At 43.8% G+C, this 27,217-nt stretch overlaps 1 protein-coding gene across 15 annotated transcripts in view; it reads left to right on the top strand.

The window, feature by feature from the left end:
- stk33 (serine/threonine kinase 33) overlaps window positions 1–27,217 on the top strand; it is a 220,948-nt gene that overhangs the window by 157,313 nt on the left and 36,418 nt on the right. For all 15 annotated transcript variants that reach the window (XM_070899944.1, XM_070899943.1, XM_070899941.1 and 12 more), the window contains 4 exons: window positions 1,761–1,848; window positions 10,377–10,452; window positions 18,141–18,253; window positions 18,915–19,000. In XM_070899944.1, the coding sequence (XP_070756045.1) occupies window positions 1,761–1,848; window positions 10,377–10,452; window positions 18,141–18,253; window positions 18,915–19,000 (363 nt within the window). The remainder of the gene's footprint in view (window positions 1–1,760; window positions 1,849–10,376; window positions 10,453–18,140; window positions 18,254–18,914; window positions 19,001–27,217) is intronic.

Below are 27,217 nucleotides of genomic sequence, written 5' to 3'. Positions count from 1 at the left end.
AGGCTAATGGAATGTTGGCTTTTATCTCATATGGGTTTGAATTCAAAACTGAGGAAGCAAAGCAAGAGCCTTTGTCAGGGCCCATCTGGAGAATTGCATACAGTTTTAAGCATCGCATCTCAGGAAAGTTATATTGGCCTTGGAACGGGTACAGTACAGATTCAATAGAGTAATGTCAGGACTTAGAGAGATAGATTATGAGGGAAAAGTTGTATAAACTTGGTTTGTAGTTTTTTGAGTTTAGAAGATTGAGGGTGATTTCACCGCGGTGTTTAAAATAATTAATTCATTTTTTTAGGGCAAGTACATAGAAACTATGGCATCTGGTGGAGGACTCCAGAACAAGGAGGCATAATCTTCAAATTAGAGCCATGGAAATTAGGAGTGAAATCAGGAAGCATTTTTTCCAGAGAGACTGTAGTAGATGTCTGGAACTCTCCTCAAAAGTCTGTGAATGTTAGGTCATTGACATTTTCAAAACTAAGCTCAATCAATGTTTGTTGGGTATGAGTATCAGGGATATTGTGCAAAGGCAGATAAATGGAAGAGGTACAGATCAGCCATGATCTAATTGAATGACAGAACAGGCTCATGGGGCTGAAAGGCCTAGCCCAATATTCATAAATCCCTCTGTCTCTTCACTTTCATCTCCTATTTAAGACCCTCCTTAAAACCTACCTCTTTGACTAAACTTTTAGTCACCCCTTCTAAACTCTCCTCTTTTGCCTTCACTCAATTTTTTGTTTAATTACTCCTTTGTCAAGTGCCTTGGACATTTTTCTACATCAAAAACATAATATAAGTGCAAGTTATTATTGTTTTAATTGTAATAAATTGTATATAAATTTGGTTTATGCAACTGTTGTATTATTACCATCACTTCCCTGTCATCAATAGTTACAATTGAATGAGTATTTTAAGAGAGATTTTCCTGGGTTTGTGTCCAGGTGCACTGTATTACCTGGGTGCAGCAAATAACATAAAATCAGGCAGGCACATGCCCATAAAGGAATCCACCCAGTTTTCCTCCATATAAATTAATGGAGGAAAATCAGGCAGATTCCTGTACATGCGGGTGTTCTGACCCACCCGATTTACTGCTTCCAGGTGATTCAGTGCCTATGGGCACAGACCAAGGAAAAAATCTCCTGTTAAATCTGCAGTTATCCATTTGGTTAGGTCAATTGAAATTTTCAAGACTGAGCTCAATAAATGTTTGTTGGATATGAATATTTGCAAATGGTTCAAATTACACAAATTAAGCTCCTCTTCTGTTTGTTAAAATATGTCATGCCATGCAGAGCCAGCAAAGCTAGTTGAGCATTCTGAATAGATTTATGATACAGTAATATGAATTTACAACAAATTAAAGTTTCTCACTTTTGCATTCTGCATATTGCCTTGCCTTTAGGCAATCTTAAGCATGATGGTACAGTGCTGAATAATGAGCTCTGCTTCATTGAAAACATACTCAAACACTGTCTTTGGCTATCAAGGCAGTGTTTTTTATAGCTGTACTTTAAACACATTCCACCATGGAAGCAGTCTTAAACATGTAAAAATGCTCTGTAAGGAACACGCTTGTATGGTTCCCACAGTGGGAACTCTGCAGACTGAATGTACCATTTGCAAACAAAACACAAAGCTGAAGAATTAATGCTATAGGAGAACTGTGCAGAAAATTGATGCTCAGAAAAATGCATTACAATATATTCCATATTACACTCTCCAGTCCATTCTAAAATATTTTCTTTACCCAGGTGACCGATTTTGGACTTTCCGTGCAGAAAGGGGGTGTTGGTAGTGACAAAATGTTACAGGCAACCTGTGGAACACCTATATATATGGGTAAGGAATCTGTTGTCATTTACATTCCAATTTGTATTTTCTCCAGAGAACTTTCCAATTAATCTTGTATAAGTGACACATGCTTTTTCTAGTTTTATTTTTTACAAAATTGTTCCTTCATTCTCTGTTTTTGTACCAACAACATTGCAGGTGTTTGTGAAAGTGTGACCTTTGGCTAAGATGTTCCACTGCACTTTACATTTATCTCAATTATTTCCCTGTGTGCCTTGGGATGTTTTACTGCGTGAAAGGCGCTATATAAATACAATTTGTTGTTGTGCATAAAACAAGATTAAGATTGTAGTAAATGTTAGCACTAATAGAAACATCCCATACAATTCTGCATGCCATCATGCTGTGACACTAATTTATTTGGGTGGAGTGAATCCTGTTGTATAACCAGACCTGTTTTTAATTGCCCTTTTTTGATGCTAATAAACATTAAAGTTGAATGTGTCAGTCATTGAAAGTTAACATCTTTTCTAGACATAGCTGGGTAGAGAATAATAGATCAGAGTATGTTGGAGCATGGAATGCTTTACCACACGGAGTAGTTGGTGCAGAGACCATTGAATCTTTTAAGGGGAAATTGGATAAATATTTGGATTTGAGGAAGATTGGAGGCATGGGTGGGGGCAGGGCAGTGGAATTAGTTTTGAATTGCTCTAGCAAAGAGCTGGCACTGTCACGACGAGTAAAATGGCCTCCCGTATTGTCAACCTCTTTGGTTCAACAGTAAGAAAATCTAATTGAGATGTTTGTGTTATCACAATGAGAAGGACTTGCATTTATATAGCATCTTTCACGACCACAGGACGTTTCAAAGCACTTTAAAGCCAATGAAGTGCTTTTTAAAGAGTGTAGTCGCTGTTGTAATGTGGGAAATGCAGCAGCCAATTTGCGCAAAGAAAGCTCCCGCAGACAGCAATGTGATAATGATCAGATAATCTGTTTTTGTTCTGTTGATTGAGAGATAAATATTGGACACCAGGAATAACTCCCCAGCTCTTCTTCAAAATAGTGCCATGAGATCTTTTACGTCCATCTTAGAGAGCAGACGGTGCCTTGGTTTAACGTCTCATACAAAAGACTGCATCTCCGAGAGTACAGCGCTCCCTCAGCACTGCACTGGGGTGTCAGCCTAGATTTATGTGCTCAAGACCCTGGAGTGAGACTTGAACCAACAACCTTCTGACTTCCTACATTGCAACAATCATAAAAAGGTTATTTTATTGGTACCTGAGAGCATATGATTTTGATTTTGTTATATATTCACTCCCATAATTGCAACAATTTTATATCTAACACTTAAAAAAACACATTGATAACACTAAAAAGGATTGCGATGTCCTCACTGGAAGATTGAGAGTTTACTTTTCAGTGGATTACTGAGAAATTGCACCCTTTTCAATCACAATTTTTAGTTTATTTTATGTTACAAATGGCATATACATGTTGAGGTTTAAATATATTCATTAGCATAATGTCTTGGGACACTGGTCTATTTTCTAAATATTACATGAAGGTTTGACTAAGAGGCTTTTCACAAGCAACAGATGTCATGTTCTTATAACACTATAGTCTCAACTCTTGAGCTGCAACCATTGAGGCTATCAGTAGTAATTCAGCAAGTATAAAATAATGCCGCATAGTTTTCCAACCTTGAGTCATTAATATAAATGAAGATTCTTTTTTTCAGAAAGCAATCTGTGATGATGGCAGAGAAGAGCTAGGTGAACAACAAAGAAATCATTTGGTTTATTGATGACCAGCCACTGGTCAGCAAAGAAAAGTGTGAATTATTCCCATGCTGAATGCTGAAACAAATCCAAACTTAGCAGACAAATTGGTCATTGTTTTAGGATGGCATGCTATGTGGGCCAGTTTAAGTTGTTTACTTCATTCTCTTTTAAAGGCAGCATTTTTGCTGTGCTACTCATTGTAGTCCCTGGTCCTAGGAGGACACCAGATGGTGCTATTATTACTGCTATTCAGCATGAATGGAGGCATCAGCAACTGACTTGACAATGGCAGTGTGCACTAAATGAGATCTAAAAAAAACTAAAGAATGCTTCTCCTAATGGTTTACAATTTGTTCTATTCACCAATTTTCAGCTGCACAAATGCAACAAAACGAATGGTGGTTTACACAAGTCAAAGTGATTAGATGATAGAGATGTACTAAGTTGACCATACAGATTTTTAAACTTGGGTGACATTTTCTTCATTCAGGGTCAAAGATATGTGGATAAAATTGCATTGTGATGTTAGCATACATTACTTTTAAGCAGGTTAGCACCTGCATCAAAATAACAGACAAAGGAATTTCATACAAATGTGTGAAGTTCAACTCCTACACTAATATCATACAGCAGGATTTCAGCCCTGAGGTGACTAAATTAACAATAGAATTCCTACTTTATTGCACAAGTGAGAAGTGCATAACCATCATAGCTAAAGGATTAAATATATTATTTTTCATAGAAAACAAATAGCTGTCTGTGACTAATTGCCTAGCATTTTTGTTTTTAGGCTATTAGACATAACTAAAGCAGGAGTGAGGTGTCGGAGATCAACAGCTAAAGCAATTGTACAGTATAGGATATTGAATCAACTGTGTGTTGGGACTTCACTTATAAACATTTTAATTGTAACTACAGTTTCAGTGGTTAAAAAAATACTGCAGTTGTTTTTATATCTAATTCTCCATTTTTCTGGTCTTGGAGAATAATTGAAAAGAGAGACTACATCGATTTAAATTACTATTTCTAGCTTCAATTCATATTACATGATTCTGATTACTATTATTACCTGCCTTTCACTTCTGTATGTTACATGTATTTGATCCGAATTTTGAACCACAGGCCTTTCCTGTCTGAGCATGGGTTTGTGTACCTTTTATGTCACATTGCATGTTATTGTGCTTAGCCGGTTTGAAATTTTTAAGATTAAATAGTGAGCATAGTTACTTCATTTTGTGTTATTTGTTCCAGCATCTGCTATGGCTCCACTGAATCATTTGAGAACAAAAAATCCAAATCACTTAGCTAGGTTTGTTAAAAATGATTTAGGGGTCTTTTCTTTAATGATCCTAACATTTGGAGCTTTCCATCAATCCACACTGCTTTGTGAAAACTTTATGAACTGTTTTTGCCTCCAAACTTAGATTTTGTTGCAGTTGTGGCAATGTTTGAGCAGGAATCACTTTTTTAGTTCTTTCTGCCAATCTCCCTCCAATGTCTTCCCCATAAGGAAACAAGTAATTGCAACCCAATGATATAAAATGGGGCCTTATAATATTAAAGGGACGGGGGAATTAAATAAATAAAAGCATCCAGCTCCGTGATCTGGATTGCTCCCTTCCCTGCTCCTTGCTTTCTAGCCATCCCGGCTGCAGGAAGGAGATGGGCACAAATTAAGATGGAAAAGAATAGAAGAAGGAACTAAGAATGCAGCTAAACAAAAGGAAAGGACCAAGTAAAATATAGGTGGTGAAGAGAAAAATGGGATTGAGAGGGAGTACGACTACTGATACTATCTTATGGTAAACGAGGTGATTAGCAATGTTCAAATGACCAAGTCCAAATTGGCGAGCCAGTGGCTAACTTTGGAAGTGACTTAAAGCAGGCACTGATTTACAGTGTGGCCCATAGTTTGTGACGCAGTCCCATTCTGCGTAATTTCATCTTCCAGGGGTCTAAGAAATGTATGCCTCTGCCATGTGATGTTCTGAAACGGTTCAATACAAATCGCTGTAGGTTGAAGCTTGGAAGTTCTTTTGAAGGGTGGCATTCAGATGTTCATTTCGGACATTAGCATTATCCCAGAACTCTCTCCAGTGTGAGCATTAGACTAATTCCAAAAAAGACTTGCGAGATTTCAGGCATGGCTTCGGAAGGTTCTGGAGATCCTCATGAATTGGTAAGTTCAGGTTGGTCATGGTTTGATTGTACTCGTGACCTTTATGTGTCTGCAGATTTTGGGTGGGGTATATGTGCCAGAGTGGGAAACCATTGAACGGGTGTTGATTTTAATGTTCCAGGTATGCTTCTCATTGCGGCATTAAGCTGCACGTCCAGACATTTAGTATGTGAGCAGCCCACCCAGACTGGTGCACAATATTCAACAGTTGAATATACCAGTCCAGTCACTGTTCAAAGGGTGGACACAGCGATGCCCTATATTGTTCCCGTGAATTTTCATACGAGACTAGTTCTTGCTTTTACATTCTTGTATGACTCTTCCAAATGAGTTTTAAAACTCAAGCTTCTGTCTAAAGTTACACCAAAGTAATTTGTTATAGAGCTCATTTCAGACAAGTTCACCGCAAAAGTGACATTGTGATTCCTTGACAGTTTTGTTGTTTCGGTGAAAGGCTGTCACTTTGGTGTTTTACCGAGTCAGCGGCTCCACGTTTATAGAGGAGTGCCCAGGCTTTGCAAATGGAATGAGTGGCCAAGATCCTCCAATATCTCATTCCATTTCTTCAGGTGGACAGAGTTCAATGAATCTAGCAGTGGTTTTGCTGTGTTGAGATCACTATTCTTCTCATACTCTTTGAAGAGTGCTTCTATATATGGCTGCCAGAAAGGTATAACTCTTGCGATAGCTGTGGGAGTATGCATCAGATTTTGGAGGCATTGGGGCAGAGTAATATATCAGTGCTAATCCGCTTTTTAGATTCCGCTGGAAGCCAGCCTTAATGTCACTAGTAATGGCAAGAACCTGACCACAGCCCCTTCAACCCAGGCTGACATTTGCCTGTTCCAATGAGGTGGTACCAGAAATGATGCATCTGGTGAGCAACTCTCAGACTGGGCCTTGCTCACAGATGTCCGCCTGCTTTTTGACCTCAAACAACCAGGCATCTTTCAATCAGCAAGATGGAACACTGCTCACAACCCACACCTGCGCTTTCTGATGAAAGGCAGTAGTTATTGCAAGTTCCTCTGCAAACTTCACAAACAGTGCGTAGAAACCTCATGCAGGCAACACCGCCCCACTATTCTGCATGTTGGCATTGGAGCTCTGCTGATTGAATTAACACACAAGCTGTGCTGTAATTTTCCCAAAGCGAACTGAGTTGTGTATACCACAAATATTGAGGACAATATACCATATCAACCTGATGCCAATGGACTTTATGACTGCTTTAATCACCTTATAGCTGCCTGAAACACGTTCTCCACAGCAATGCCTGGCACGTATCCATAAGCTTGGTGCTGCTGACTTGGTAAAACCACCATAAACACAAAGTGACAGCATCGCACCTTCTCCGTAACTCAAACCTGCTGAGCTGACTAGACCAAACGTTCAGCAAGAGATCTTTCTAAATGTCCAACGAAGCCCCGCACTTGACTACTATTATCCTCATATTATGTAGAAGAAATAATCCAGGCTCTCGTGACCACTAAAAATGAAAAAGTTGCTGGCAAGGACAGCATTTATCTCTTAATTCCTCAAAAATTTGGGGCCAAAGGGATGAGCATGATTGGCAGACCTAATCACTGCCATACATGCAACGAGAATGATTCCAAAGCTGGCATGAGCCGATAGTCCTTCCCCTTATCAAACAGGAAACCAGCATATAATGCTGCCAAATATTGTCCATTATCGCTTCTCTTCACGTTGGCATGAGAGAGACAAACGTGAAGGAGGCGAGAAGAAATAAGCAGGTACAAAAGGTGTGCGGGACAGATCTAAATAAATAAAAGCTGAAGTGTCTTTTGGTAAGGGCTGTTGCGAGCATGGTTGCATGGTGGTTGTGACTTCACCCACTCTATTTGTTGCTGGCCATTCTCACTTCATTCTGCATAATTTTCTATAAGTTTGTTGGTTTTATAATATGGCTCAAAGCAACCTTCATTAAAGGTTACAGTGATTCCATTCATCTGATGGCTGCAAGTTCTGACACATGCACAAGTTCCTCTCTAAACTATTGGAAGAGTGGGCTCTGATTCAAATACAGATCTTCTTTGAATATTGCTGTTGTGAGGCAACGTCACAAACCTCAATATTGCCAAGTTGAAACTTGTTAAATCTACCATAATGAAGGTGGAGAGTTGCTATGATGTGGACACAATGGAGAAAATCACTGAACTGTTGGCAGTGAGAAAAGCATTTTTCAGAACATGTTAATGATTTAGAAAACAGGTGTAGGAGAAATAAAAACTCAATTTTTGGGGTGGGCCAAAGGTGATTTCATGATATTGTTCATTCTTAAGCTCTTAGTATGACAGTTTGATTTTAATGTTCTCCCAAATAAAGCTTGACAGTTCACAGCCTTGCCGTCCTATTTGACACTTAGCTAAGCTTCCAACCCCACATTCTCTCCATCACAAAGATCACTGACTTCCACCTCTAACATCGTCCATTGTCACCTCTGCCTCAGCTCATTTGCTGCTGAAACCCTCTTCCATGCATTTGTTTTTCCAGACTCAACTATCCCAATGTTGTCCTAGCTGGCCTCCCATCTTCCACCCTCCATATACTTGAGCTCATCCGAAACTCTGCCTCCCGTTTCCTAACCTCCACCAAGTTCTGTTCACCCATCAGCTTGGTACTTGCTGACCTACATTGGCTCCTAGTCCCCCAATACCTCGATTTTCAAATCTTTCCAAGGCCTTGTCCCTCCCTTCCCTATCTCTGTAACCTCCTTCAACCCTCCAACCCTCCAAGAACTCTGTGTTGCTCCAACTCTGGCCTCTTGTGCATCCCCCACTACATTTGCCCCGCCATTGGTGGCCATGCCTTCAGCCATCTAGGCTCCACGCTCGGGAACTCCCACCCTAACTATCTCCATCTCCCCACCTCCTTTTTTAAGACCCACCTTAAAACCTACCCAGCTGACTAAGCTTTTAGTCACCCATCCTAATATCTCCTTCTTTGACTTGGTGTCAATTTTTGTCAGATTGGACTCCTGTGAAGTGCCTGGAAATGTTTTAATACGTTAAAGGTGCTACATAAGTGTAAGTTGTTATTGTTGCTGACTCAGCACATCATGCTCTAGCCCCTAAGCCTGCTGCAGAGGATTGCTGTAGGCCCATCACTGTCTGCTTTGCATTCTTTAAGATTAAAGAGGAAATCCTTAATCTTGATGCACAATCTGGAATCAACTGGCAGGATCATCTAATTTATTTTGTTGGGTTTGTCTGGAGGCATCACATATTTCATTATTTAAAGAAGTTTGGGGAAATTAAGGGAAATGTAGCTACATGGATCGAGAGATGGTTGGAAGGCTTAAAGCAAAGTGTTGGGTCTTGTAGCATTTGTAGCAGGATTGTATCTCTCCTTTGGATGAGATACTAAACTGAGGCCCTGCCAGCCATCTCAGGTGGTTCATTGGGAATTTAAAGATCCCAAGGCAATATTCAAGTAAGAGCAATAAATTCCTTGGGTATTCTGGTTTGCAATTTCTCTCAACAAGCACGACCTGAAACAGATTACCTAGTCATTCATCTCATTGCTGTTTGAAGAACGTTGCTGTGTGCAAAATAGCTGCTGTGTTTACATGCATAACGGTCACTGCACTTCCAAGTAATTTGTTGTATGTGATCCACTTTCAGGCATTTTACAGAGATGTGATAAGGCGCTATATCATTGCCAAATCTTTCTTTTGTATTCGAAGAGGGAGGGAGGGAGTCTTAAGAGATGCTTCAAATTCTTTTTTTTTGTATTTCATTTATTGCCATATTTTTGTATGTTTTATTTGGGAGCTATGTAATGTCTTACTGGTGAGAAGAAGGTACAGCTTTAATTGGTTATGCTTTTGCTATACAATTAATTTAGTAGAAATAGTGATTGCCTAGAGTGGGCTTCACTAGATAGCGGAGCTTCCTTTGATATAATTTGTTTGGGCTTTCAAAAAACTTTTGATGAAGTTCCACATGAAAGATTTCTAATTAAAATAAAACCAATGCGAGTCCGGTTCGAAAGTGGGACTGAGTAAGAAATTGGCTTAAAAATAGAAAACAGAAAATACTAATAGGGGCGTAATTTCAGATTGGGGAAGGGTAGGAGTGGAGTGCTTGAACATCTATTGTCTAATCTACCGAAATGATCTGGATGTCGCACCGAATTGCAGGCTTGTAAAATTTGCATGTCATACTAAAATGCAAGAGTAGTAGAAGGAGGATGCAATTAACAATTTGGAAAAGGATCAGTTGTGCAATTGGTCAGATAAATGACAAATTAAATTTCATACTGGCAAGCGTAAGGCATTAACAAAACTGTGACATACGTATGCAATTATATAAATAGAATTATTGCACGGTGACTGGGAATAGATTAAGCGCAGCCTCCACCTCAGAATGTCTCCGCTGCTGGCTTTGATGGTCCCAGTTGCCAGAAAACAGGATATTGCCCTTACTCTGTTAATCTTACTTGGGCAACTTTCACTTCACCCAACTGCTCATCTCAGTTCCCGTGTTGCATTCCCCACCCAATTGCTATTCTCACTCCCTGTACACTATTTCCCAATCCAAGTGTTGGACTACCCGTATTACTAATAATTTTCTCTTTATTTTCAGCTCCAGAAGTTCTCAGTGCCCATCAGTACACCCAGCAGTGTGACACATGGAGCATAGGAGTCATTATGTATACATTGTAAGCAACCTTTGAAGCAATATAGGGCTAGAATTTGATCAAAAACCACCACCGCCGGATTGCCGCCCAAAAAACCGCTAAGTTTATTCAATTACGGCTGACGGAAAATTGATATAAAAATGGCAAAAATTCCCCCGGCAAGAAAAATTGGTTTTCCACGCGGGTTCTCGGCGGAAAACACGATCTTTGTCAAATTGGGCGGTACTTACTCAAAATTTAGTCCCAGGCTGTGAGTTGGGCCTAGGGAGGAGGGAAACACAAAAAATATCTTTCCAAAAAACAGAAAGGGCCCTTTTCCAGTGAATCGCTGCAAAAGAATGTAAAAAAAACCTTCCACTTACCTTTTTTGGCATGGTTTCATACCTACCGCTGCTGCTCCGGCTGGTTTCAGCAACTACCACCAAACCCGGGCAGTGGCGCTTTTTCCAGTCTGCTCCCCAGTGGTATTTTGAAACTGCCGGCGGAACGCTTTTTCAACAAAAAAATAGGAGTACCGGCGAGAAACTGGACGGAAATGGTGATCAAATTCCAGCCCATAATTTTTATGTATCTGTGGTATATATAACTTTTTATACTTCCCAACAAGTTCAAAGGCTCATCAGAATTTCTATCAGAAATTCATTATTCCTAGCCTTAATCAAAAAAAATACAGCCATATCTGTGACTGAACTGTCACTGTATTAGGAGGTGTGTTTGACTCCCTCTAGAGCAAGTTACTGACATAACAAATTTGCACAATTTGTAACAATATAGATCGAAGATGTGTAGGTGTTTTTTTTAACTATCCTGATTTAAAGAGACTGCTATCTGCGCAGACCCGCTTAATATTTGTCATAGTTCCAGTCTTCCTTTTTTAATAGTCCTATTCTGCTGCCTTTTTAATTTTGTTAGCTCTGTTCCCCTGCTTTTTTTTTCTTAATCCCAGCTCTCTGTCTTTTCTTTCTAGGTCAGTTTCTGCGACTTTTTTCATAAAAGGTGCTGCCTTTCATTGTTTTAATAACCTAGTTCTGTTGCCTTATTTTCTTATAGCCTGATTTTTCTTTCTTTCTTGGAGCTACTTTTTAATAGTCTAGGCATGTTGTACATGTGTTTTTAAATGGCCCTTTTTGATTTTCTTTCCAACACTTTTTAAAAGCCACATTGTCCAATGCGATTTCCCACCCCGACTTTATTTTCAGAATTTACATTCAATGTATTTTCCCCTTTTCTGAACCCTTAGTTCCTAATGTGTTTTTTCCTTTTTCTAACTTGCACTTTTTTCCCCTCTGTACACACACCAAACCAAAATTGTACATCTCAATTTCTTTTTTACTCGAATCCTTCATCATTTCAATCTCCTCAAAACGTATTACCCCATTACTTTCTGCATCCCCTATACTATTCATTGCCCCTCCCTCTCCCTTCACTATTTTGTCCATTGCTCACTGGGATTTGTCAGTAATGAGGGGAGGGGGAACACAGCCCTGATAGCAGTGTGGGTATGGGTCTGGGTCTGGAAGGATTGGATTATAATTTTGTAAGATCTCGGCCAATGTTGAATTCCATGTTTTCTGATTAGTTCCTGAATTGTATCTGTCTGTTTCAGTGGCCCAAATTTCCCCAACCCCTTTTTCCGGTGCACTAACCCGAGATGCGCCGATTTCATGCGCTGAAAACGGCGCCAAAAAAATGTGCCCCCATCCTGGCCCCCACTGAGTGTCCCGGGTCCTGGTGCGGTGTATATAGTGGAGTGGGGGGCGGAGCTATAGCCCTGCGCCGAAAACCATGCCGGCAGTTGTCCACATGTGCAGTGGAGTCTGCGCGCATGCTCCTCTCGCCCTCCCAGCACATCCTGCAGGCTGTGAGCAGAACCCGATGCTCGCCGCCCCTATCCCTGGCCGAAGGGTCTCCCGCACCGGCTGGGGTGGGCCCGCTGTGGATCTCTCTCTCTCCGCCCCCACCCCCCCCCCTCCACCGATGCTACTGTGGATCTCTCTTTTCCCCCCCCCCCCTTCAAAGATGCCGCGTTCAGCCTCTCCTTCCCTCCCTCCCCCGTTCACAGATGCCGCTTTGAGCCTAACCTCCCCGGTGTGCATCTTGCCGCCCCTATCCCAAGCCGAATGGCCTCCCGCACAGGCCGGCTGCTGCTGAGTTTAGTTGAAGGTAGGATTTACTTCAATTCTTTATTTGTTCATTGAATTATTTACTTTAGTTCTTTATTTTTTATTGAATGCTTATTACTTTTTGTGCTGTGTTTAGTGCTTTGTAAGTCTTGATGCTTTAAATGTACTAACCTGCGCCGATTTCTTAACTCTCCACAAGGGTTTTCTGTGCGGCCACAAGTGGCCACATACGCTGGCCTGAGTTAGTATGGAGCAACTATTAACTGTCCAAACTGGCTTAACTGGCCAAACAGCTGGTAACGCCCCCTTTTGAAAAAAAAACAAAAAAAAAATCCGAACAAACTCACTTATACTGGCGCAAATTAAATGTGCAGAATGGGGATTTTTAAGATACTCCAGAAAAATCAAGTTGCTCCAAAATAAAAACGGAGCAACTCCTGGGCAAATTTGGGCCCATGGTCTACCCCTGCTTGACATACATTCTGATACTAAAAAAAAGAAATAGCTTTTATTTGCAAGTGTAAATGAAACCTACTGAAAGTATAGTTTGTAATTAAATTATTTTCAAAACCACACGCAATAAATGATATAGATTGCTTTCAACTGAGAAAAATACATTTGTTTATAATTCAAACATAAAAAGCTGCAACAAGTGTGCAATTAGTACAGTCTGCCATATTTCAAGTGGATCTCTTTTTCTCTTTGACGAAATGCTACTTATGCTACATGCTCGGACTACAAGATCTGCCTTTAGTTCTGAGCAAAAATAGAGTTCAAGCCCAGGCTTTTGGATAAGGCTGAGGCCTTCAAGTAAAAAAACTTCAATGACGGTATTAAAGGATACGCAATAAACTTCAGTTGGTGAATTATATTTTTTAATTTGTTTCATATCTTATTTCGGACATTAACATTTTCAGTTACTGAGGAATAAATGGCACAATAATTTTTCTTTCAAAGACAATGTTGACTGAGTTATTGGTTCATTTTTTCACTTCTATTAATTGCTAAGTTCTCCTGATTGGCCATTCAGGATTGGTTATTTTTATAACTCCTTGGTAGATTCTCATTGACAGTTTTCTCACCATTTTCCTCACTTTGATTCATTATTCCCATCCTCTTCAGTTCTGATATATTCCTACTTTATTTTGAGCCATTCAACAATCTATAGTGGCAAAAGTGTGATGGCTGAAGTGTAGCTGTAACAGAAAAATGTGACAAGAATTGTGACGGAAAAAAACAATGGGCCTAAAATTGAGGTCGGAGGCTTCCTTCGTATGAACGGCTCCGACCTGAAAAAAATCTACGAATCTACCTGTTGGTCTTGGAGAAACGAGAGATCCCGGTCGGAGGTCTAGATTCGCTGCGCAGTGCATGGGGACCTGTCTTCAAGGTACGCTAGTCCAAGCTGGACTCACATGGGCCTGGACAACCAATCACAAAGCAGTATTCTCATTGATAATGGGAACTCTGTGCGAGTTTCCATTACTATCGATGAGAAAAAACCCTAAAACACCCAAACACAATAAAATAAATAAATAAAACACCTCACATATTTAAAATTAATTGAAATTAAATGTAATTAAATGTTTTAGAAAAAAAATAGATTTTTTGTAATGTGTTTTAATATTGTTAAAAATAAACTTACTTTAATGGACAGGATTTTTACTATAAAAATGTGTATTTAAATTTAATTTTTATATGATTTTAAAACTCTTACACTGGTAAAAATAGGCATTCGCTGGGTATGAGTTGGGCAAATAGCCCAATCTCGGTCGTGCGAATGTCCTTCTCCGGGGGATGCGGAGGATCTGTCGAGAGAAGTCTTGACCGATCGGAAAAGCTAGTTTTCGCCGCATGCGCATCGCGCTCCAAAAACTGGCTTTTGCGAGGCCTCGCTATGTCTGTGCGCACTTCGTACAGACCTGGTGAGGCCGGAATTTTAGCCCCAAAATATTACATAAAAGGAAGTGCGTGCCGTTGTAAGACTTGCCAATTTAACATCCTTCGGTGTGTGACTTTCAAAAGTCAGATTCAGTTCTCACTTTCTAATTTAACTTTTGCTAACTGAATAACAAACAACTTGTTTATCCATTTTTCTCACCTTATCTTAATATGTTGATTATTTTTATTGCATGTGGCTGTAGAGGTGTTCCAGTATTTTGGTGAAATGGCATTCTTCATGTGTGAGCATAGACAGGATTACATAGAAACTTGGAAATAGGTGCAGGAGTAGGCCATTCGGCCCTTCGAGCCTGCACCACCATTCAATAAGTTCATGGCTGATCATGTAACCTCAGTACCCCATTCCTGCTTTCTCTCCATACCCCTTGATCCCTTTAGCCGTAAGAGCCACATCTACCTCCCTTTTGAATATATCTAACGAACTGGCCTCAACAACTTTCTGTGGTAGAGAATTCCACAGGTTCACAATTTGCTGAGTGAAGAAGTTTCTCCTCGCCTCAGTCCTAAATGGCTAACCCTTTATCCTTAGACTGTGACCCCTGGTTCTGGACTTCCCCAACATCAGGAACATTGGGCCCAAGTTTCGGGCCGCGCCGAGAACGGTGCAGCCCCTACCTGGACGACCGTTTTTCGCGCCACAAAGTGCTCCCTGCAGGTCCTCTGGAGCTCGGCGCGGCGCAGCACAAGCTGTGGGAGGGCGGTGCCATGTCCCTGCGCTGAAAACAGTGCCGGGACCTCTGCACATGCGCGCTACAGTGGGCGCACAAGTGCAGTAGCTCCAGGCGCCCAAAACTGTGTGGGAGGGACCGAAGCACGCAGCCCCTAGCCCTGGCCGAATGGCCTCACTGGGGCTGCGTGAATAAGGCTCCTCCCACGGCCAGCTCCTGCTTCCTCCCGACCCGATTCCCGCTTCCCCCGCCCCCGGACCGGACCCGACCTCCCAGACTGGACCCGACCCGCGCTCCCCCACGCAACCTGACCTCCCTCCCTGAACCGAACCGACCCGACCCGACCCGACCCTCCCACCACCCCCCCCGACCCGACCCGGACCGGACCTGACCTCCCTCCCCCCCCCGACCCCGACACGAACCGACCCGACCTCCCTCTGCACCGCCCCCCCCCCCCCCCCGACCCGACCCGACCCGACCCTCCCACCACCCCCCCCGACCCGACCCGCGTTCCCGACCACCCCCCCGTCCCAACCCGGACCGGACCTGACCTCCCTCCCCCCCCCGACCCCGACACGAACCGACCCGACCTCCCTCTGCACCGCCCCCCCCCCCCCCCCGACCCGACCCGACCCCCCTCCGCCCCCCGACCCGACCCGACCCGACCCGCGCTCCCCCCAACCAGACCCGCGCTCCCGACCCGGACCCCGGACCCGACCCGACCCATCGCCACCTACCTGTAAATCCGGTGCTGGGGATGGGCCCCACCCGAAGTCTTGGGCCCGGCCAGTTCAGCCTCCCCCCCCCCTTCTCCCTTCTCCCCCTTCCCCCCCCTTCTTCCCCTTCCCTCCCTCCCCCCTCTCCTCCCCCCTCTCCTCTCCCCCCCTCTCCTCCCCCTCTTCTCTCCCCCCATCCCCTCTCTCCTCCCCCCCTCTCTTCCCCTCCCTCCCTCCCTCCCTCCCCTCCCCCTGCCCCCCCCTCTCCCTCTACCCCCCTCCTCTCCCCCCCCCCCCCCTCGCTGTCAGAAACACAGACACTAACAGACAGCGAGTGAGACACACACACACAGACAGACAGAGAGATAGAGACACTGACAGAGACACACTGAGGGGGGCATCCCAGCACGCTGTTAGAGGGCTCCCGGTGCTGCAGTCGGAAAGTAGAAAATGTTTTATTTATTGATTTTTTAAAGATTATTTCTTATTAATTTCTTTTGATTGATTTATTGGTTGATTTATTGATGTTTTTATCATTTATTATTGATGATGGCTCTTTATTTGTAAAACTGAAGTGTTTAATGTTTGTAAACTTCCCTTTAAACCCCCCCCCCCATTCCCTACGCCTGATTTGTAACCTACGCCTGATTTTCTAAGTGTTGATAAGGTTTTTTTGAGCGTACAAAAATCTACACTTACTCCATTCTAAGTTAGTTTGGAGTAAGTTTTCACTGCCGAAACTTTCAAAACGGGCGTAAGTGGCCGGACACGCCCCCTTTTGAAAAAAGAATGTTCCAAACTGAAACTGTTCTAACTGACTCGAACTGGAGCAAACTAAATGCCGAGAATTGCAATTTCTAAGATATTCCATTCTAAACCAGTTGCTCCAAAAAAACAGGAGCAACTCAGGCCGAAACTTGGCCCCATTCTTCCTGCATCTAACCTATCCAATCCCGTCAGAATTTTATGTTTCTATGAGATCCCCCCTCATTCATCTAAATTCCAGTCAATATAAACCGAGTCGATCCAGTCTTTCTTCATATGTCAGTCCTGCCATCCCGGGAATCAGTCTGGTGAACCTTCGTTGCACTCCCTCAATAGGAAGAATGTCCTTCCTCAGATTAGGAGACCAAAACTGAACACAATATTCCAGGTGAGGCCTCACCAAGGCCTTGTACAACTGCAGTAAGACCTCCCTGCTCCTATATACCCAAATCCTCTCGTTATGAAGGCCAAAATGCCATTTGCCTTCTTCATCGCCTGCTTGTACCTGCATGCCAACTTTCAATGACTGATGTACCATGACACCCAGGTCTCGTTGCACCTCTCCTTTTCCTAATCTGTCACTATTCAGATAATAGTCTGCCTTCCTGTTTTTGCCATCAAAGTGGATAACCTCACATTTATCCACATTATACTGCATCTGCCATGCATTTGCCCACTCACCTAACCTGTCCAAGTCACCCTGCAGCCTCTTAGCATCCTCCTCACAGCTCACATCGCCACCCAGCTTAGTGTCATCTGCAGACTTGGAGATATTACATTGCAGATTATTCAGCTGTGGAGCACATCAGTTGTATCCAATCCAGTTCTCATTGGATGTTCACTGGCATACTTCTAGTAGGGATTATCTGATGTGAATCTGGAGCAAGAAACCCTTGGCTCTTTTTTTCTTCCTACCTAAGCAAGTGATGCTTAGGCCAATTGGAGCATCCCAATTGCTGCATTTGGGTGAAGTCAGCTAACTCATCAAAGGCTGGGAATAGACCCTGCAACTTTTTGCTATGTATAGCTTAATGTTATCCCATGCGGTGCTATTACATTCTACTTGCTGATTTCATTATTTGCAAGTACCTGTAGTATTACTTAACAATTACTAAAACCTGAAGCTGATATTGCATTGCAAGGTAATTGCATATGTCAAACAGTTATACATTTGAGTTGAGAGAGAAGTAAATCACTCATTACATTTCAATAAAAAAAATGAAATTCATAAGAAGAATTGTGAGAACAAAAGCATTGAAAAAATTGTGAAACTTGCAGGTAAATAATATTTTACTGTCAGCACCACATTGCAGCAATCACCAGAGATTGCTGCCCGTGGTGCCAAAAATAAAATGTAAGCGAGTAGGCACAAGAGTTAAGTGCTTTGAAGCCATCCAAAGGCAGATCATTGAGTGCTTTTAAAATACTGTTAATTGCAAATAAATTAAAAATATCACCTGATTCTTTTCATGCAGGCTTTCCGGAGATCCTCCATTTATGGCCAGCTCGGAAGAAAAACTTGCGGAATTGATAAACAAGGGGGAACTGCGCTTTGATGATGCAATCTTGCAGGAAATTAGTGATGGTGGTAAGTAAAAGAAGATAATTGTGAACCATCCTAACTTCTATTTGGAGCAAAGTTAGTTGTTAAATATAAACATGCTCCTGTGGAGATTGGGTGGTATTATGGAAATAAAAAGCTACAGGGATGAAATGTTCAGTTTATCATCACTTTGCCCCAAATACAGGAAATGTGAGGCTGATGCAGTACTTTTAAAAATTTGTAATGTAAAATGATTTGTTTTTTTAAGGTTTTATCTTGGGATTTAGAAATAACCAAATTGTTCCGAGTTCACCCATTTTTTAATAATTCACGACCAGTTGCAAAGGCTTGTTAGAATTGATAACTGCCAACCTTGTTTCAAAACTATAGGCCATTGTATCTACTGTATTACTGAACCAGTCACAAAGTCTGTATATATTCGGTATGTTTGACTTCCTCTAAAGCAAGTTAATGGGGTGACATAACAATTTTGCAACATTGGTAACAATATAGATTGAAGCTGTGCAGGTGTTTTTTTTAAACTATCAAAGAAACACGATTTCCTTAGGATTTGTCCCTGTTATGTTTTCTAAATACAGCATGGATTGCTCACGGTCAGCTTTTCACTTTTTGTTTCCAAATGGCACTGCTGTGTTACAGAGCCAATAAAAATGAGATTTATTGAGCTTTTCTCTTCTCTTTGCAGCAAAGGATGTGCTGTCACGTCTTCTAAAAGTGGATCCTGCCCATAGAATCACAGCCAATGAGCTTCTTGACAACCCATGGGTCACGGTAAAGTTGTAAACATAGAAACATAGAAAATAAGTGCAGGAGTAGGCCATTTGGCCCTTTTAGCCTGAACTGCCATTCAATGAGTTCATGGCTGAACATGCAACTTCAGTACCCCATTCCTGCTTTTTCGCCATACCCCTTGATCCCCCGAGTAGTAAGGACTTCATCTAACTCCTTTTTGAATATATTTAGTGAAATGGCCTCAACAACTTTCTGTGGTAGAGAATTTCACAGGTTCACCACTCTCTGGGTGAAGAAGTTTCTCCTCATCTCAGTCCTAAATGGCTTACCCCTTATCCTTAGACTGTGACCCCTGGTTCTGGACTTCCCCAACATTGGGAACATTCTTCCTGCATCTAACCTGTCTAAACCCATCAGAATTTTAAACGTTTCTATGAGGTCCCCTCTCATTCTTCTGAACTCCAGTGAATACAAGCCCAGTTGATCCAGTCTTTCTTGATAGGTCAGCCCCACCATCCCGGGAATCAGTCTGGTGAATCTTCGCTGCACTCCCTCAATAGCAAGAATGTCCTTCCTCAGGTTAGGAGACCAAAACTGTACACAATACTCCAGGTGTGGCCTCACCAAGGCCCTGTACAACTGTAGCAACACCTCTCTGCCCCTGTACTCAAATCCCCTCGCTATGAAGGCCTAAATGCCATTTGCTTTCTTAACCGCCTGCTGTACCTGCATGCCAACCTTCAATAACTGATGTACCATGACACCCAGGTCTCGTTGCACCTCCCTTTTTCCTAATCTGTCACCATTCAGATAATAGTCTGTCTCTCTGTTTTTACCACCAAAGTGGATAACCTCACATTTATCCACATTATACTTCATCTGCCATGCATTTGCCCACTCACCTAACCTATCCAAGTCACTCTGCACCCTCATAGCATCCTCCTTGCAGCTCACACTTCCACCTAACTTAATGTCATCTGCAAATTTGGAGATACTACATTTAATCCCCTCGTCTAAATCATTAATGTACAGTGTAAACAGCTGGAGCCCCAGCACAGAACCTTGCGGTACCCCACTAGTCACTGCCTGCCATTCTGAAAATTACCCATTTACTCCTACTCTTTGCTTCCTGTCTGCCAACCAGTTCTCAATCCATGTCAGCACACTACCCCCAATCCCATGTGCTTTAACTTTGCACATTAATCTCTTGTGTGGGACCTTGTCGAAAGCCTTCTGAAAGTCCAAATATACCACATCAACTGGTTCTCCCTTGTCCACTCTACTGGAAACATCCTCAAAAAATTCTAGAAGATTTGTCAAGCATGATTTCCCTTTCACAAATCCATGCTGACTTGGACCTATCATGTCACCTCTTTCCAAATGCGCTGCTATGACATCCTTAATAATTGATTCCATCATTTTACCCACTACTGAGGTCAGGCTGACCGGCCTATAATTCCCTGTTTTCTCTCCCTCCTTTTTTAAAAAGTGGGGTTACATTGGCTACCCTCCACTCGATAGGAACTGATCCAGAGTCAATGGAATGTTGGAAAATGACTGTCAATGCATCCGCTATTTCCAAGGCCACCTCCTTAAGTACTCTGGGATGCAGTCCATCAGGCCCTGGGGATTTATCGGCCTTCAATCCCATCAATTTCCCCAACACAATTTCCCGACTAATAAGGATTTCCCTCAGCTCTTCCTCCTTACTAGACCCTCTGACCCCTTTTATATCCGGAAGGTTGTTAGTGTCCTCCTTAGTGAATACCGAACCAAAGTACTTGTTCAATTGGTCTACCATTTCTTTGTTCCCCGTTATGACTTCCCCTGATTCTGACTGCAGGGGACCTACGTTTGTCTTTGCTAACCTTTTTCTCTTTACATATCTATAGAAACTTTTGCAATCCGTCTTAATGTTCCCTGCAAGCTTCTTCTCGTACTCCATTTTCCCTGCCCTAATCAAACCCTTTGTCCTCCTCTGCTCTGTAGCTAATTTAATTTGAGAAACTGCACAGAATATTACATATGGAGAATATACAATGAAGCTGCTCCATCTAACTCCAAATCTGTTTTTTTTCTTTCCTCTCCTGACAGAGAAACCTGGGCATTTTTGTGACTACATCATGCCGTGCACGGCGACCCCTTTTTGCCCTGCGGCGGAAATTGGCCAGCGACCCATGAGGCTGCCGTGTGCGATGTCACTGGCAGGCTCGCGGGTTGCCAACCAACGTGCACACCGATCGCAAGGCGAAAGTTAAAGGGGAGGTGCGCTATGCCGCGTGCCGCCATTTTGTTTTCTCCGACTCGCCGATCGGGTCATTATCCATCGATGTCACGGGGTCTGGGTCGCGATCGTGGAGCCTGGCACTCCGTTTTGGTGCCGGGCTTTGCCCACGGCACCCCGTATCCTTGGTGGCCCAGTGGAGGTCCATCAAAAGGTCTTGCAGCATCCCTCCCTTTTAACGGAAGGGGAGTGGTGTTGAAATGCGTCAGCAGAGAGGCTGCGATGCGCCCGTATAGTGCCCCCAATCCTGCCCCGAAAGCATGCGACTTCCTGTGAGGGTTGGTAACCCTGTCATGTATCTCACATTACTGTATATAACTGTATCTTACCATGCTATACATGACTGTAACTGGATATGACCTGTAACAATAAGCATACCTTACCACCAGGGGTGCACTTGCAGGAGACACTCCATACCTGTCCCACTGAGGTATATAAAGGGAGGTCTCTGGCAAGTGCAGCACTGGAGAGCTGGAATTAAAGGTGCAGGTCCTGAGTGACCTTGACTTCAGCATGTGTTTCGTGAGAGTCAGTACATTAGAGTCAGAACTTAATGGTGGCGACGAGTTGCGGGATCACAGAATCCACAGAATGGCTACCAACAGCTCAGATGAGAAATACAATGCTGGAGACAATTGGGAGGACTTTATAGAAAGGTTCCAGCAAAGTTTTGTGACCAAAACTGGCTGGGCGACGATAAGGCAGACAAGAGAAGAGCCCATCTCTTGACCAGCTGTGGCTCGAAAACATACGCTTTAATGAAAGACCTTCTGGCACCCGAGAAACCAGCAAGCAAGTCGTTTGAGGAGTTGAGCACACTGGTGAGAGACCACCTGAAGCCAGCAAGCAGCCTACACATGGCCAGACACAGGTTCGACAACTACAGACGCTGTGTGGGCCAAAGCATACCTGACTTCGTGGCAGAACTTCGGAGGCTGGCTAGTTCATGTGAGTTCCCCGATGAACTAAGGAGAGAAGTACTGAGAGACTATTTTATTGAAGGAATAGGCCACGCAGGCATATTCCGAAAGCTTATAGAAACTAATAACTTGACTCTAGAGGCAGCAGCACTGGTCGCACAGACGTTCTTCGCAGGTGAAGAAGAAACGAGGCTGATCTATACTTCGGGTACAACAACCAACGAGGCATCGGAACAAGGGGTTCACATTGTGAAATAAACCACCACACACAGACAAAGGCAGGAGAGCAGGCCTTCAACAGTAGACAGTGGCGCCATAAGCCATCAAAATCAAGGGCCACATGAACGGCCGATCACACCTCATCAACCCACAATGTGAGCAATCAACAAGAGATTGAGAGAAGCTGAAGGGAGATCAGCCAGACGCAGCTCATCCTTCAGAAACAATGGAAACGGTCTGTGTTGGAGATGTGGGGGAAGGCACTCAACCAGGGTGTGTCGATTTCAGCATGCCGTTTGCAGAAACTACAACTACACAGGGCATCTGGCTCGCATGTGCAGAAAAACAGCAGCTCGGCTGGTATACGAATCGGAAGGGTCAGAAAGCGGACCAGAAGACGGTTATAACAGTGCACGGGACGCCGAGGTACAGCGGGTTAACACGATCAATGGCCACTGCTCTTACACCAAGACGCCTCCAATTATGATGAGGGTTCTACTCAACGGGATACCCGTCAATATGGAACTCAACAATCTCTCATGGGCGTTCAACAATTCGAACAGCTGTGGCCGCACAAAAGCAACAGGCCAAAACCCACAAGGGTCAACACCAAACTAAGGACCTATACTAAAGAAATCGTCCCAGTCCTTGGCAGTGCCATGCTCTCAGTCACACACAAAGGGATAGTGCACCAACTTTCCCTGTGGATTGTCCCTGGGGATCTCCCAGCCTGTTGGGGAGAAGCTGGTGAACAGAATTTAATTGGAAATGGGATGATGTTCACGCCATGTCGTCAGAGGAACGGACCTCCTGCTCAACAGTTCTAAGCCGTTTTGAACATCTCTTTCAGCCAGATGTGGACACCTTCAAAGGGGCTAAAGTTAGAATCTACATTACACAGGATGCCAGACCGGTCCATCACAAGGCTAGAGCTGTGCCTTATGTGATGAGGGAAAAGATTAAAAATGAACTGGACCGGCTTCTGCGGGAAGGCATAATTTCTCCCGTGGAATTCAGCGACTGGGCAAGTCCCATTGTCCCCGCCATGAAGCCTGATGATCCGTGCGAATCTGTGGGGATTACAAGTTGACCATAAACAGAGTCTCCCTACAGGACCAATACCCGCTGCCCAGAGCGGAGGACTTATTTGCCACGTTGGCTGAAGGAAATCTTTTCTCGAAACTTGACCCCACATCTGCGTATATGATGCAAGAACTGACTGAAGAGTCTAAGCTACTCACCACCATCAACACACATCGAGGCCTTTTTGTGTACAATCGATGCCCATTCGGCATCAGGTCGGCAGCTGCTATATTCCAGGGCAACATGGAAAGTCTGCTCAAGTCCATCCCGGGGACGGTTGTATTTCAAGATGACATACTCATCACGGGCAGGGACACCGACTCCCATCTCCGCAATCCTGAGGAAGTACTAAGTCGATTGGATCGGGTAGGCCTAAGAGTTAAGAAATCCAAATGTCTGTTTCTCGCGCCTGAGGTTGAATTTTTGGGCAGAAGGATTGCCGCTGATGGAATCCGCCCAACCGAATCCAAAACAGAAGCAATTCGCCTGGCACCCAGGCCCCGGAATGTCTCAGAACTGCGCGCCTTTCTCGGGCTACTCGATTACTTTGGGAACTTTATACAGAACTTGAGCACGCTACTGGAGCCTCTCCACGTGCTACTCATAAAGGGGTGCGATTGGTTTTGGGGGGACACCCAAGAACGCGCCTTCAATAAGGCACGCAACCTTCGATGTTCCAAAAGTATTTTAGCCTTTTTTGACCCAGGTAAAAAGTTAGCCCTTACGTGTGATGCGTCAGCGTACGGGGTCGGGTGTGTTTTACAGGACGTCAATGATGCGGGTAAATTGCAGCCTGTTGCTTATGCCTCCAGGTCACTTTCGCGGGCGGAGCACGGGTACAGTATGGTTGAGAAGGAGGCGCTCGCGTGCAAGTACGGTGTCAAAAAGATGCACCAATAACTTTTCGGGGCCAAGTTTGCGTTAGAAACCGACCACACACCCCTCATGTCCCTACTATCCGAGTGCAAGGCAATCAACGCCAACATCTCGGCGCGCATTCAGCGGTGGGCACTCATGCTGGCGGCTTACGACTACACGATAAGGCACAGACCAGGCACAGACAACTGTGCCGACGCGCTTAGCAGGCTACCCCTGGCGACCACAGAAGGGTCCGACGAACAGGACTGTGAGATGGTCATGGCAATCAATGCCTTTAAATCCACAGGTTCGCCCATGATGGCTCGCCAAATCAGAGCCTGGACGACCAGCAACCCCACGTTATCTCTAGTTAAAAGATGCGTTTTAACCGGTTACTGGGCAGAGGCTCGCGATGCCTGCCCCGAGGAGGTCAAACCCTTCCATAGGCGCATGCATGAACTCTCACTACAGGCAGACTGCCTGACGTGGGGCAGCCGAGTAGTTATGCCTTACGAGGCAGGGGGGCGTTTGTCCGGGAGCTCCATCGCGAGCACCCGGGGATCATCCTTATGAAGGCCATAGCCAGATCCCACGTCTGGTGGCCTGGCATTGATGCGGACTTGGAGCTCTGTGTCCGTCGGTGCACCATTTGTGCCCAACTCAGTAATGCTCCCAGGGAGGCCCCCCTAAGCCCCTGGCCCACCAAACCGTGATCGCGGGTGCATGTAGACTATGCGGGCCCACTCATGGGCAAAATGTTCCTCGTAGTCGTTGATGCATTTTCAAAATGGATCGAGTGCACCATTTTAAACTCGAGCACCACCTCCACCACTGTGGAGAGCTTTAGAACCATGTTTGCAACGCACGGCATTCCTGACATATTGGTCAATGATAATGGTCCGTGCTTCACCAGCGCAGAATTTCATGATTTTATAGTTGACCACGGTATAAATCACGTTAAGACGGCACCTTTCAAGCCGGTCTCCAATGGCCAGGCGGAGCGAGCAGTGCAGATCATTAAACAAGTCATGCTCAGAATCCAAGGTCCCACGCTGCAGAGCCGCCTGTCGCGACTGCTGCTGGCATACAGATCTCGTCTGCATTCATTGACTGGAGTTCCCCCCACGCAACTATTGATGAAACGAACCTTAAAGACCAGGTTCTCGTTAATCCTCCCAGACATGCATGAAATTGTTGAGGCTAAGCGTCAAAAGCTAACAGTATCATGATCGAAATTCGAGGGAAAGGGGGAATGAGATAGGGGACAAAGTGTTTGTGCTAAACTATGGCCGGGGTCCCAAATGGCTTGCAGGGACAGTAACAGACAAAGAGGGAAACAGGCTACTGGTTGTACAAATGGACAATGGCCAAATCTGCCGGAGGCATGTAGACCAAGTAAAAAATAGATTCACTGATAACACTGAAGAACCAGAGGCAGACTACAATGTGGAACTCTCACCACACCTGGTGGACAGGCAGGTGGAACAACCTGAGGAAAGGGCAGTCTCAACAGACAGCCCAGGCGAGATACCAGCAATCACACCGAACGAAAAACAGGCACCAAGGCAAACAACTGAACCACAACTAAGACGCTCCACACGAGAGCACAGACCACCTGAGAGACTGAATCTATAAAGGCAATAAGACCTTGGGGGAGGGTGATGTCATGTATTTCACATTGCTGTATATAACTGTATCTTACCATGCTATACATGACTGTAACTGGATATGACCTGTAACAATAAGCATACCTCACCACCAGGGGTGCACTTGCAGGAGACACTCCATACCTGTCCCACTGAGGTATATAAAGGGAGGTCTCAGGCAAGTGCAGCACTGGAGAGCTGGAATTAAAGGTGCAGGTCCTGAGTGACCTTGACTTCAGCATGTGTCTCGTGTAAGTCAGTACATTAGAGTCAGGACTTGACTTAAACCCCAATTTCGCTTCCGGGGCAGGACCTCTGTGCCAGGTGCAGAATGTCTGGCCTCAGAAAGGTTACCGCCCCCAAACGGGGTGATAACCAATTTCAGCCCTAAAACTGTACACAGTACTCTAGGTGTGGTCTTAACAAGGCCCTATATACTTGCAGTAAGACTTCTTTACACTTGTATTCCAATCCCTTTGTAGTAAAGCTTTCCTAATTGCTTCCTGTATCTCCATGTTAACTTTCTGTGATTCATGTACAAGGACACCCAGGTCCCTCTGCAAACAAACATTTCCCAGTCTCTCACCATTCAACAAATATTCAGCTTTTTTATTTTTCATACCAAAGTGGATAACTTCACACTCTCCCGCATTGTATTCCATCTGCCATGTTCCTACCTACTCAATTAACCTGTCTATATCCCTTTGCAGCCTTTTTGCATCCTCCTCACAACTTACTTTCCCACCTAACTTTGTATCATCAGCAAACTTGGAAGATCAAAGCCAATACATCCACCACCTCTGTACCCACCTCGAAAACCCTAGGATGTAGGCCATCAGGTCCAGGGGGTTTGTCGACCTTTAGTCCCAGAAATGTGTCCCGTACTATTTCTTTACTAACACTAACTTCTTTAAATTCCTCATTATCGCTAGACCTTAGATTCCCCACTATTTCCGGTATATTTTTTGTATATTCTACCATAAAAACAGATACAAAATATTTGTTTAATGTCTCTGCCATTTCCTTATTCCTCATTATAGTTTCTTTTGTCTCTTCCTCTAAGGGACCCATGTTACTTTCGGTCAGCTTTTAATTTTTGCATGCCTGTTGAAGCTTTTACAATCTGTTTTTATGTCTCTTGCTTGTTTACTTGTATTCTCTTTTCTCTTTATGAATTTCTTGGTCATCCTTTGCTGAATTCTAAAATCCTCCGAATCCTCAGGCTTGCTACTCTTTTTGGCCACAT

The sequence above is a fragment of the Pristiophorus japonicus genome, chromosome 14 (genome assembly GCF_044704955.1).
Source record: "Pristiophorus japonicus isolate sPriJap1 chromosome 14, sPriJap1.hap1, whole genome shotgun sequence".
Classification (NCBI taxonomy): domain Eukaryota; kingdom Metazoa; phylum Chordata; class Chondrichthyes; family Pristiophoridae; genus Pristiophorus; species Pristiophorus japonicus.
The sequence above is the reverse complement of the archived record's forward strand: the minus strand, read 5'-3'. Positions and strand labels throughout refer to the sequence as shown.